The sequence below is a fragment of the Chrysochloris asiatica genome, unplaced genomic scaffold (assembly GCF_000296735.1).
Source record: "Chrysochloris asiatica unplaced genomic scaffold, ChrAsi1.0 scaffold00125, whole genome shotgun sequence".
Classification (NCBI taxonomy): Eukaryota; Metazoa; Chordata; class Mammalia; order Afrosoricida; family Chrysochloridae; genus Chrysochloris; species Chrysochloris asiatica.
The window spans coordinates 8408533-8422079 of record NW_006408643.1 but is presented as its reverse complement, the minus strand read 5'-3'; the positions used below and the strand labels follow the sequence as shown (position 1 = coordinate 8422079).

The following is a 13547-nucleotide window of genomic DNA, read 5'->3' as shown; positions in this document are numbered from 1 at the left end:
CGGGCGGGGCGCGGCCCTGGGGCTGGGGGAGCAGGGTCCGGGAGGAGGAGGGCCCGGAACGTGGGAGAGCAGGCGGCCTAGAGCTGGAGCCCTAGTGGGAAGGACGTGACTCGGAGGAGGCAGTGGGGAGGGGGGGCACCTGGGGCCCGGGAGCCTGGACCCCATCATCAGGTCTCTGAAGCCGGCTCTAGAACTCCAGGCCCCCAAACAGAGGACCTAAACCCAAGATCCCCGTTGGAGTCTAGGCCCTGGGATCTGAAACCTAAACGTTGTGCCCTGGACCCCACATTCAAAATGCCAGGCACAAACCTAAGACCTCTAGATCCTGGACTCAGTTGAGTCCCCTGCTGTTCATCCGGAAACTCAAACTTTGCACCCTGGGTCCCCAAACCTTATTTCCTAGACTCCGGATCTCAGACCCCAGAAACTAGATACCAGAGCCTGAAACCCACAACCCAGATCCTGGAACTCAGACACCACCCCTGGAGTCCACTGAACCTTAGTCCCCACACGCTATATACCTCAGACACAAGATCCCAGAGTAAATCCCAGTTCCCACACCCCAAATGTCAGATTCTATACGCCAGACCTTAGGGAGTGCTGTGGTTCTCTCTGTAGGATAACCACTGGACTGATAACCACAAGGTTGGCGGTTCGAGCCCACCAGACACTCTAGGGGAGAAAGATGAGGCTTTGTAGTCCTTTAAAGATATATAGCTTTGGGAACTCCTGGTGTGGCACTGTAGGATCAGCACTTGACCACGAATCACAAGGTCGGTGGTTCAAACCAACCAGCAGCTCCTCAGAAACCCAGTAAAACAGGGTCGTTATGAGTTGAAATTGAGTCGACAGCTCAACAAAAACCAAAAATGAGTTGGAACCCTCTCAATAGCATCTGACAACAACATATGGGAGATCTTAAGCATGAACATCAAACTCCAGACCCTGGACCCAAAACCCACATGCTGTGCCTGTGGAGGGGACCCCGTTGTACAGAATGGGCAATGAGCCCCTGGAGGCTGCTGATGGGCTGGGGATGGATTTGTGCATTTAAGACTCAACAGACTACAGGGCCTTCTCTGGGCCAGACCTCAGCTGGTGGGTGTGGACAGAGCTGGGAAGCCCAAACCTCTACCCACACATCCCACTGCCCAAGGGCAACAGTGGCTAAACACCAAGAAGAGGAAACAAAGGAAATCCAGGAGAACATTAAAATGGGGTTCTTGCATGGCCTGTCTGTCAGCCCTGTTAGCTCAGTGTGTCCAGCCCCACCTCACAGAATGTCAGTCTTGGCCACTGCATTTTCTAGACTCTCACTTGGCCAATTCACTGCCTCTGCTCCTTGGGATGAAAAAAAAAAAAAGTTCAAGCTGTATAATCATCAACAAATGTGTCTGGAACCTGGGGTTTGAAAACTGTTTTAAGTTTTATACTCTTTTCGCTTTAAAAGTACTATATGAAAAACCAAAGGGAAAACCTGGGAAAGACAGGTAAAGATAAGAAAATGAATCTTTCTCTAATAAAAGCTCTATAGTGGACCAGCACATGCATCCCGCAGCCTATTGTTGTCAATAAAGATTTATTGGCACACCCCCTTTATTTGTTCACTTATCCTTTTCTGGCTGCTGCTACACAATAATGGAAGAAGTGGGCAGAGCCAAAAGTATTTCCTATCTAAACCCTTACCAAAAAAAAAAAAAAATGTTTGTCAACCTATTCTTTATAATAATCAAATCACTACAATCAAATTGATTGTGATTTAATGACCCTAAAGGACAGCTCTGGTAGCGTAGTGTTAAGAAATTGGGCTGTGAACCTTAAGGTCAGCAGTTTGAAACTACCAGCCAGTCCATGGGAGAAAGATGAGGCTTTCTGCTCCCATAAAGATTTACAGCCTCGGAAACCCTGTACAAGGTCGCTATGAGTCAGAACTGACTCCACGGCATATAACCATCATCACCATTGGACAGAGTAGAACTGCTTTTTGAGGTTCCCCAGACAGTAAATCTTTACAGGAGCAGACAGCCTTGTCTTTCTGATGGGTTTGAACCACCGATCTTGTATTTAGCAATTCAGTGCTTAGCACATGGTACCACCAGGGCACCTTGAATATTGAAAGTGCCATGGACTGCCAAAAGAACCAACAGATCTGTGTTGGAAGAAGTACTCCTTGGAGGCCAGGATGGCCAAACTTCATCTCTCATACTTAGGACATATTGTCAGGAGGGACCAGTCCCTGGAGAAGGCTATCATGTTGGTAAGGTGGAGGGTCAGAGAAAAAAGAGGAAGACCCCCAGTGAGATGGATTGGCCAAGTGGCAGCATTAATGGGCTCAAACGTGGCAACAATTGTGAGGTTGACCCAGGACCAGGTAGTGTTCTGTTCTGCTGTGTATAAGGTCGCTATGAGTCGGTACCTACTCACCTAACAGCAACAACTTGAATTTTTAGCTTCTTGCCAAAACTACAATTTAGTTTTGGAAAGGTTAGAAACAAAGAGGAAGGATTAGTAGTTGGAAAATATGGCCTTGGTGATAGAAATGATGTTGGAGACTGCATGATAGAATTTTGTAAGACAACTTCATTGCAAATACCTTTTTTAAACAACATAAAAGACTATACACATGGACCTCACCCAGATAGAACACATAGAAATCAAACTGACTACATCTGTGGAAAGAGACTATGGGGGAAAGTTCCATATCATCAGCCAAAACAAGGCCAGGGACAGACTGTGGAACAGACCATCAATTGCACGTATGCAAGTTCAAGCTGAAGCTAAAGAAAATAAAAACAAGTCCACAGGAGCCAAAATATGACTATAAACATATTTCACCTGAATTTAGAGATCAACTCCTCTTTGTTTCCAACTTCTGAAAGCAGAAAATACCAGAAAGATGTTTACCTGTGCTTTATTGACTATGCAAAGGCTTTTGATTGTGTGGATTATGACAAGCTGTGGACAACATTGTGAAGTATGAGTTTTCTGGAAAACTTAATTGTGCTCATGAGGAACCTGTACATGGACCAAGAGGCAAATGTTCAAATAGAACAAGGAGAAAACGAGTCGTTTAAATTCAGAAAAAGTATGTGCCTGGGTTGTATTCTTGCACCATACTTATTCAATCTCTATGCTAAGCAGATAATCCAAGAAGCAGGATTATATGAAGAAGAACATGGCATCAGGATTGGAGGAAGACTCATTAACAACGTGCAATATTCAGATCATACAACCTTGCTTGCTGAAAGTGATGAGGACTTAAAATACTGATGAAGGTCTAAGACCACAGCTTTCAGTATGGGTTGCATCTCAATGTAAAGAAAACAAAAATCCTCACCACTGGACCAGTAAATAACATCAAGATAAGTGGAGAAAAGATTAAAGTTGTCAAAGAAAAGAAGGAAGACCCCCAACAAGATGGATTGGCACTGTGACAGCAGCAATGGGCTCAGGTGTAGCAACGATTATGAGAACTGTGTAGAACCGGGAAGTGTTTCGTTCTGTTGTGCCATCGGGTCGCTAATGAGTGAGTACCAACTTGACGACGGCACCTAACAAAGCTCAAAAATGTTTGCTGGCCCACAGACGTAGACTTGAGCACGTTTGGACTGAGGTTTACTAGGGTAATGGGGTGCCGTTTGGGCATTTATAAGCAAAGCAGTGCTAGCTGAATTTTGAAACACTGCCCAAGCAAGGTAGAGGCTGAGGACCAGAGATACACATGCCTGTAGGCACAACCTACAACTACTCCTTTCCAAGGAAATGTACCCTGAGCATTGCCGATCCTGAATTGTCACTTGTTATCTTCCCTAATAAACCCTATCCATGTATGTTCTGTGAGTTCTGTGTGACCATTACCAGGGACTATACAGCCCAGCAGAGAAGTGGAATGCCCAGGAGGGACAGTTGGTGTTAGAACTGGTAAAGACGGTCGCAGGCATGTCTGACCTCCACCTCCTAGCAATTGGCTTCAGATTGATGCTGAGTTTGACTTTTTTTTTTCCCCTTGAGAAATCAGAGGAAGTGAAATGATGCCGTCCATCCCTCCTACAGCACTGTCTACTTCACTGGCTCAACAGTTCATTGAAATGACCACACAGAACTCAGGCACCACACTGACAGTTATGGGGTTTACTAGGGAGCTTAACAGGTTACAGTGCAGGGTCAGAAAAGGCTCGGGGCAGAGTTCTTCCAGTCAGGACAGCCTGCGCCCTGTTGTGCTCACAGACAGGTCTCTCTTTATGCCGGAGCAATGTTACAAAGCTCTCAGGGCTGCTGATAAATATTCACAGGGCATGCCACACCAGTATAAACCTCAGTCAGAAGTCATTACACTGTAACTTCATGCTCAACAAACCTAACTCCCCCAGTAGAGCACTTGGAGGCACCTCACTCTGCAAGCAAGCCTCCTGCCCAATGTCACTCAGCTTTAATTATTCCATGGGCTGGAAAGCCTCCTGCTCTGTCTCATGCTCTGGGGTTCCTCTGACACAGTTTCCTACAGGTTTCTGTGTCTGGCCTGAGGAGCTTCAGTGCACATGTTGTTGTTGTTATGTGCCATGGAGTCGGGTCTGACTCACAGTGACCCTGAACAGGGTTTCTGAGGCTGTAAATCTTTACGGGAGCTGAAAGCCTCATCTTTCTCCAGCGGAACAGCTGGAAGTTTCAAACTGCTGACTCTGAGGTTCACAGCCCGATTTGTAACCACTACGCTACCAGAGCTCCATAGGTCTATGGATTCAAAGGACATACTCCATTCCTGACTCTTCTTTGATGGTGGTGACCTGCTTCTGAGATGGCTCATTTTATACACATTAATGTTCCAAGGTAACCACTCACAACTGAATCATATAATCCCATCAGTATCTTCCTTAACCTTCTCTTGCCTAGACCCAGCAGGGCAAAAACGTTATTTGGTGGAAGTTATAAAGACTGTCTGAAGTAATTCTAATTCACTGTGCTGCAAAACATCACCTGATTCTTTAAGCCACTGGCCCTTTCATACTTCAAGGGTTAACTTTCCCCCATAAGAATCATTTTAGCTGAGCCACACTCATGAAAGCTTGTAAGTGAACCAGTTCATGCCTCCATCTCCTCCCATTTTAGATACCCAATTTCTAAACTGCCTATCCTTACACAACAAACAACAACATCAACCCAGTACGCTGAGATGACAAGCATATTTCCTTGATCTGAACGGTCTTTTGTTCCTGTGGACTTTTACACCTCGTGGTTACGAATTGGGCTGTGAACCATAAGGTCAGCGGTTCGAAACTACCAGCCGCTCCGCGGGAGAAAGATAAGGCTTTCTACTCCCGTAAAGATTTACACCCTCGGAAACCTGGTTACAGAGTCGCTATGGGTCGGAACCGACTCAATGGCACTTAACAACAACAACATTCATCAACAAATTCAGTCCAAAGTAAATTGTCAAAATTGTAGACAGTCCCACTAGGTGAGAGTATTCAGCACATCTCTTCCATTCAGTTGGTTGCTGGTCAGTTCAGTTGTAGCCATCCTAACTAGATCAAATGGGTATCAGCTGCAAGTCTGGGAGTCTGCGCATACTTCCCTGAACCCCAGACCAGCTGCCCCCTTCTCTCTCTCTCTCTGTCAGCCCTGGCCTCCATAGGCGAGATCAGTGCACACAGACACTCCCGAAACTTCAGACCAGCCAGCCCTTCCTCTTCTTTCCCACCCCGTTTCCTCCTTGCTGCATTCTCCTCAGTTTCTGCTCATCAAGTGGACTCAGGTGGCCACCAGCAAGCGTTCCAGACTGATCAACGGCTCTTTTCAACTTTCAGACTCAGAAGTGCGTTTTCTCTTAGGGGAATTGGCCAGGGCCATAATTAATTAAGGAATTAAAATGAAGAAATTGAGACATATTAATTGAGGAATTAATATAGATAAATGAGACATGGGGAAACCTGTGCATGAAGAATTCATGGTCTTTGCAAAGCAACAATGAAATATTTTCTTTTCTTTTTCTTTCTTTCTTTCTCTCTTTGGATGGCAGAGCCACAAAGAGTTGTTTCATTATTTTTATGCACAGACCCCTAGTTAAATTTTTCTCTTTTTGAATCATTCTCTGATTTATTCATGATTTTATTAGTATCCCTTTTTACTTTAGACTTTTGACTCTCCTACAGACTCTCCTTAAGGTCAGCGGTTCGAAACTACCAGCTGCTCCGCGGGAGAAAGATGAGGCTTTCTACTCCCATAAAGATTTACACCCTCAGAAACCCTGTACAGGGTCGCTATGGGTCGGAAGCGACTCGACGGCAATTAACAACACTATAGTATATTTTCATTAAAAGTTAGAAGCCACACATTAGCTACATTTTATTCTACTTGTAATCATAGGTAGTTTTAATACTTATATTAACAATATTCTTAAGACTGCTAGGAGACAGGATTTGTCAATTGAATTACTGCCAGCTTAGGTTTAGTGATTGTAAACATTCTTCCTTGTAGCCTTAGTTTAAGGCAATAAAGAATCCTAAACTTGAAGAGCCATAAATAAGGGCTGTGGGTACAAGAATTCCTAAAAACAATTAGATAAAGGCTTTGGGTATATACAGATACTAAATAAAAAGTCTGACTTAGACTTTCTTAAATTAATGATCAGTAAATTAGAGAAGTTGTTTTTCATAACCTCATTTTCCCTAATAAGTGATGTTTTTGTAGGCTATAAACAGATAGAGTATGGAAGAAGTTAATGGAGAGTTAATTGCACCTAACAACTAAAATTAACAAGACTTAACAGACAAAGGTTAAGAAATATGTGACGGTTAACTTGCTTCTCAGAGAAAAGAATAGATTTATGTATGAACAAATGTTTAACTAAAAAAGGTTTCAAGGCGCCTGAATGTCTCCTATGCCTTGAGATAATGTTTTTGCTGTAACTTCTCATCCCTGTTGTAAATTTAAGAATTGTAAACCATAAGGAATGTGCCCCAAGATAGATTGTACCTTGATGTCATTGATTACTATGAAAGCAATGTTTTCTGTAAGGGTATATAAGGGGGTTGGAAGATAGAACAAAAGGGGGTGTAGAACAAAGAAGAAGGAAGTAAAGAAGGGAAGAAGTAGAAGGGATGAAGAGAAGGAAGGAGGGAAGATGGGAAGTAGAAGAATGGGTGTAAGAAGAATTAGAGGCAAGAAGTAGAAGTAAGAGTAAGTAGAGGAAAATAGAATGAGACAAGAATGAGCAGGAGGGGAGCAGGAGAGGAGAGAATGGAAGCAGGAGCAGGGGAGGGAAGAAAGGAAACAGAAGATATGAGCAGGAGAGCAGGGGAGTAAAGAATGAGCGGGACAGTAAAGAATGAGAGTAGAGTATTAGAGTAGCCATAGAAATAATAATAATAAAGCATGTAATGAGAAGATTTTGAATTTATCATGATCCATGACTCCGTGTAATCCGCCAACGCCGCACCCGCTTTCGGGAAAACCCTGGAATAAGTTTGCTGGGGCTGGCTCCCGGCAGGGAATGAATGTTTCCTGCCTCGATGCATCCAATGACAAACTGCTTACTCAAAAATCAAAAAGCCAAACAGTTACCTTTTCCCCTCTTCATAGGTAAGTCTCTTCTCTCAGCAGTTCTGGGTAGAGCTCAGGTTTCCACTGAAGCCCACATACTCTTTGTTGTTGTTGTTGTTAGGTACCATCGAGTTGGTGCTGACTCATAGTGACCCTATGCACAACAGAATGAAAATACTGCCGGATCCTGGGCCAACTTCACAATTGTTACCACGCTTGAGCCCACTGATGCTGCCACTTTGCCAATTCATCTCGCTGGAAGTCATAAAATAAGAAGCCTGTTTCTTCCGGGCAATATCTAACTCTCTTTTAGCATATCCAATCAAGTATAGGCTGAAGGTGGGCTTACAAGCTCTGAGGAATCAAGAAATCTAATTACTATTTCCTTCATCTGTGTGCATCTGGCCTTGGCCCTCAAGCTGGCAGGGTGGAGTAAGTAGGCCCTGGCTTTCTAGTCATCACCTTGTCTAACCAGCCGGGGGTTTGCCCCAGGTGGTTCCAGTAACAACATTTGATCTCTTCACGTTCCTTTCAGCCATTACCAGTAACAGTAGCTAAAGTAACCATCTAAGAATCAAAAGGTTTCACTTCCCATGCTCCCTCATTCTTTTTCTTACAAAATCTCAGTTTCCATAAGTTGGGAGGCATTGCCATGAATCCCACTTGTGATACCAACTGCAACAAACAAACAAAAAACCAAAATGACATCCTCCTAAAGTACTCTGCTTAACTGAGTTGAATAAGTCATTGCAATGACCACACAGAACTCAGGCACCACACTGACAGTTATGGGGTTTACTAAGGAGCTTATCAGGTTACAAAGCAGGGTCAGAAAAGGCTCGGGGCACAGTTGTTCCAGTCAGGACAACCTCTGCTCAGCTGTGCCCATGGGCAGCCCTCTCTCTGCCTGGCCAATGTTGCTACAAAGTTCTCTCAGGGCTGCCGATAAATGCTCACAGGGTACACCACTTCACTCTAGCTCTAACTTTTTGATTTTTGAGGAAGCAGTTGATCATTGGATGCATCGAGGCAGAGAAAACCCACTTCTGAGTCTGAAAGTTTAAAAGAGCTGGTGATCAGATTAGATCAGCCAACCTAACTCCCCCAATTAAGTGCCCCCCAGTTAAGTACCCTACTTCTGCAAGCAAGCCTCGGGCCCAAAGTCACTCTCTTTGCTCTGTCTTGTGTCTGGTTCTTGATTCTGAAGCTGCTAACACTCTGCCCCTTCTTTTTGTCACTGCTTTCTGTCCCTGAGTCAAGGAGGTTCAATGTGCAGGGATCTCAGAGTCCAAGGGACACACTCTAATCCTGACTCTTCTTCTTGGATGGTAGTGAGACACTCACTCTCTGATTCTGAGATGGCTCATTTTATACACATTAGAGTTCCAGGTTTCGCCGATCACAATGAATTCTGTTAACCACTTGTGACTGAATCCTCTTCTTCCACTTTCTCTTACCCAGACCCAACAGGGCAAAAACGTTGTTTGGTGGGAGTTACAAAGACTATGGGTAAACCTGCACCCAATTCACAATAAAAAATTTTTTAAAAAGCAAAGAAAGTGTAGTTTGACTTGTTAAAATGTATAATCTTAGAGACGAGGGAAGCTTCAAAATAATTTCTGGTGCAGTGCAGTAGAATAAACACTGGACCACAAAGTTGATTTTAACCACAAGGTCAGCAGTTCAAACCCACCAGCTGCTCCTCAGAAACCCTATACAGGGTTGCTATGAGTCAGCACTGACTCAGCGACATTTAACAATGGCAAAAAAAAGCTCATGGAAAAAATTCCTTCTTTTTTGAAGCCCCTTCTATATATATGTATAGTCATGTAAAGTTCCATGAAAACCAAAACACACACACACACACACAAACTTGCTGTCTGGAAACAAAGATCTAAGATAACAATAAGGTTCCATTGATGTGTATGAACGACTCTTTGGCTGATTGGTCTATGGGTGGATCTGTACCAGCAGGGGGAATTAGAGAAATCCCAGCAAGGAGAGGGCCTTGGCTGTGACCTCTAGGAAGGCACAAAGGACAGATGGAAGGAACCTGGGGCTGGGATGATACTGCTAAACTGCCCTGATCACTCAGTGCCCGAAAGCCACATTGCCTTACGGCATTCTTGTCTGCGGGCTAGTAATTGTCCTTAAATTCTTAGGCAGGTTGAGGCAGGTTTTCTGTTACTTGTGGCCAAAGGCATGTAACTGCCAAAACAGCCTTGGTGAGCTGATGACAGACAGGGAAGGGACTTTGATCTCCCATCCCTGTAATCCCTGTAAGCAGCTGCGTGGTGAGTGCCCTTCAGGTGATTTAATATCATGTAACAAGACACCTGGAGTCCTGGTGTGGCGCTACCGGTTAATGTGCTGGATTGCAAAGACAGTGGTTCAAGTTTACCAGCCACTCCTCAGAAACCCTATAGGAGGTTGCTATGGCGACTTGATGGCACTTGGTAACAGCCGAAGCCACGTGGTTGACGGTCCCTTCATTGTTTCCAAAGTAGTGGTGTATCTTCTAGTCTCCCTCTCTCTGCTTCTGTCCTCACATCTCCTCCCCCTGACTCTGACCCTCTGCCCCGCTGGGTAAGGACCCTTGTAATTACATGGGGATGCTGTTATTAATAGGTGTAGTCGAGTCATTTCCGACTCATGGTGATCATATGCACAACTGAATGAAACTCTGCCCAGTCCTCACAATATTTCCTTTGTTTGAGTCACTGTTGCAGCTGTCATCATTGTAAAAAAAAAAAAAAAAATTGGGGGGGGGGGAGGTCTTCTTTTTTCACTACCCTCTACTTTACCAAGCATGATGTCTTCTTCCAGGGACTGGTCCCTCCTGATGACACACCCAAAGTACGTGAGATGAAATCTCCCCATCCTTACTTTTAAGGGACATCCTGACTGCACGTCTTCCAAGATAGGGAGAGGATAGAGCAGCATCACTATTGGAAACATAGAGACCTGATGTTGTTGTTGTTAGGTGCCATTGAGTTGTTCCAACTCATAGCAACCCCATGTACAACAAAATGAAACACTGCCTGATCCTGCACATCCTCATCATCATTGTTAATCTTGAGCCCATTACTGCTGCCATGGTGCCCATCCATCTGGTTGGAGTTCTCCCTCTTTTTTTGCTGACCCTCCACTTTACCAAGCATGATGTCCTTCTCCTGACAATATGTCTGAAGTATGAGAGATGAAGTCTGGCCATCCTGGCTTCTAAGGAGCATTCTGGCTGTACTTCTTCCAAAACAGATTTATGTGTTCTTCTGGCGGTCCATGGGACTTTTCATATTCTCCTCCAACCCCATAATTAAAATTCATCAATATTTCTATGGTCTTCTTTATTCATTGTCCAACTTTCACATGCACATGAGGCTATTGGAAATCACATGTCCAACTCATAGTGACCCTGTATAGGGTTTCCAAGGAGTTGCTGGTGGGTTTGAACCGCCAACCTCACAGTTAGCAGTCCAGTGCTTATCCTACAGAGTCACACCAGGACTAGTACAGACCTAGATGATGGATAGGTCCAGAAATAATCGATTCACAGATTGGTATTTTTGCTACATTTTATGATTTGATAGTGGTGACGTGCTGTGGAGTCGGTTCCGACTCATAGCAACCCTGAGTAGAGTTTCCGAGGCTGTAAATCTTTACGGGAGCAGAAAGCTGCATCTTTCTCCCATGGAAGAAGACCACTGGTAGTTTCGAATTGCTGACCTTGTGGTTCACAGCCCAATGCACTACCAGGGGTCCTTTGTGACTTGGCAATACTTTCTGACTTACCATTGTTCCACCACATGTTGTTGGGTTGCCGTCTAATGGATTCAGACACACACAGACCCCACATGACAGAGTAGGACAGCCCATAGGGTTTCTTAGGGTATGATCTTTACCCGTGTAGTGCTGTGGGTTAATGTGCCAGACTGCAAAGCCGTTTGAACTGCAAAGTCAGTGGTTCAAGCTCACCAGCTGCTCCTTGGAAACCCTATACAGGGTCACTATGGGTCCAAACAGACTGGATGGCACTTCACAATAACAACAATCTTTACTGGAGCACATCATTAGGTCTGCCCCCCACCAGGGGAGCCACTGAGGGAATTAAACTTACAGACCTTAACATGAGCAGTGGAGTGAGTATTCAACAATTGTACCAGCGGACTCCTTTGTTGTTGTTGTCAGGTGCCATCAAGTCGGAACCGACTCATAGCGACCCCATGCACAGCAGAACGAAACAATGTCCGATCCTGGGCCAACCTCACTACCACCGCCACACTTGAGTCCATCAATGATGTCACCTGGCTGATCCATCTCGTTGGGGGGTCTTCCTCTTTTTCTCTGACCTTCCACCTTACCCAGCATGACATGCTTCTCCAGCGACTGTTCTGAAGATGAAGCCTAGCCATCGTGGCCTCCAAGGAGCACTCTGGCTGCACTCATTCCAAAACGGATCTATTGGTTCTTTTGGCAGTCCATGGCACTTTCAGTATTCTCCTCCAACACCACAACTCAAAGGCATCAATTCTTCTACAGTCTTCCTTATTCACTGTCCAGCTTTCGCATCCATATGAGGTTACTTCCGAATCGCTAGTCACTGAAAACTCTATGAATAGAGGACTCCTTTAAGTTGCATAAATGTGGAGTTAATTCCCTCAAATCTGTTCTGACTCATTAGCAACCCTGTATAGGTTCCAAGGAGTCGTTGGGTTTGAACTGCCAACAATCTAATCCTCATGCCATAGCAGGACTTCCATGAGTGTGTGCATGCATCAAAACTCAGCAAATATATGTTTCAGGTTTGTGCGTGTCCTCATACATCTTACCTCAAAAGAGAAAGAAATGTCAACAAATCATCAAACTGTATGTAACGATCAGTGTGTTGTGGCACACAGCCGCATGAGGGGTGAATGGAGGTGGGTCACAAAACTGTTCTGCTTCATTTTTTTTTTTATTTTAGAGGCAGGGAAGAGGTCAGACTAACTCTTTAGGGTTAGGACTATGGTGAGGTCTAAGCTAGGGTTAGGTTTTGGACCAGGGTTAGTGTTAGGGTCAGGGGTTGGGCTGGACCTAGGAGTAAGGCTTGTTCTAATTTTAGGATTATAGTTAGGTTTATTTTTATTTATTTCATGAAAACTACTTAATTTTCTCTTCATTTGTAAATTCTGTATTATTCCCTTTTCTTTCTTTCTTTATGTTTTTTTTTTTGTGTGTGTGTGTGTGTGTTTTATCTGTTGTTGCTAACTGATACCTCCAGGATGGTCCACTTTCTTGATTTTTTTCTTTTCTTTTTTTGCTGTTTTTGAATCAAACACCTGTCCAGGGTCCATTTTGTAATACTGGAGTATTGTTGAATTTCTCTTGCCAGCTTTTCTCAGGGGGACACAACCTTGTCTGAACCGGTGGTGGCCTCTAGGGGGCACTGTTTACAAAGACAATGGCAGGGATTTTATTTCTGGAGATTGTCCAGTTCTCTAAGGAGCTCTGGTAGCGTAGTGGTTACGAATCGCACTGTGAACCAAAAGGTCAGCAGTTCGAAACTACCAGCCATTCCGCGGGAGAAAGATGAGGCGTTGTGCTCCCGTAAAGATTTACAGCCCGGAAACCCTGTACAAGGTCGCTATGAGTCAGAATTGACTCCATGGCACATAACAGCAACAACTAAGGGCGGTGGTCAGTCAGAGGTAGAACCCTTACTTCCAACATGAAGACGCCAGTTCGATTCCCAGTCAATGCAACTCATGCACAGCCCCCACCAACTTGTCCATGAAGGCTCGAGTGCAGCTCCAATTCCAAACAGGTGTCAGTGGAGCACCCAGAGTAAGTTGAGGAAGAAAAGCCTGGTGATCTGCTTATTAAAAAAATGCCTAAAATGGGGCTACAGCATACCCAGTGAACGAGGCTTCCTGCGGAGCCTTTGCAATAATACATAAAACTATAGGTAGAAACCGGAACCACATCCAAATCTCCAGAGATGAGAAATCTCCACTTGAAAGGATGAGCAG

At 44.5% G+C, this 13547-nt stretch overlaps 1 protein-coding gene across 1 annotated transcript in view; it reads right to left on the bottom strand.

The window, feature by feature from the left end:
* The window catches only part of BTBD2 (BTB (POZ) domain containing 2), a 25651-nt gene extending 21874 nt beyond the window's left edge, over window positions 1–3777 (bottom strand). The window contains exon 1 of the mRNA XM_006869068.1: window positions 3769–3777. Within this exon, the coding sequence (XP_006869130.1) occupies window positions 3769–3777 (9 nt within the window). The remainder of the gene's footprint in view (window positions 1–3768) is intronic.
* Window positions 3778–13547: the final 9770 nt, after the last annotated feature.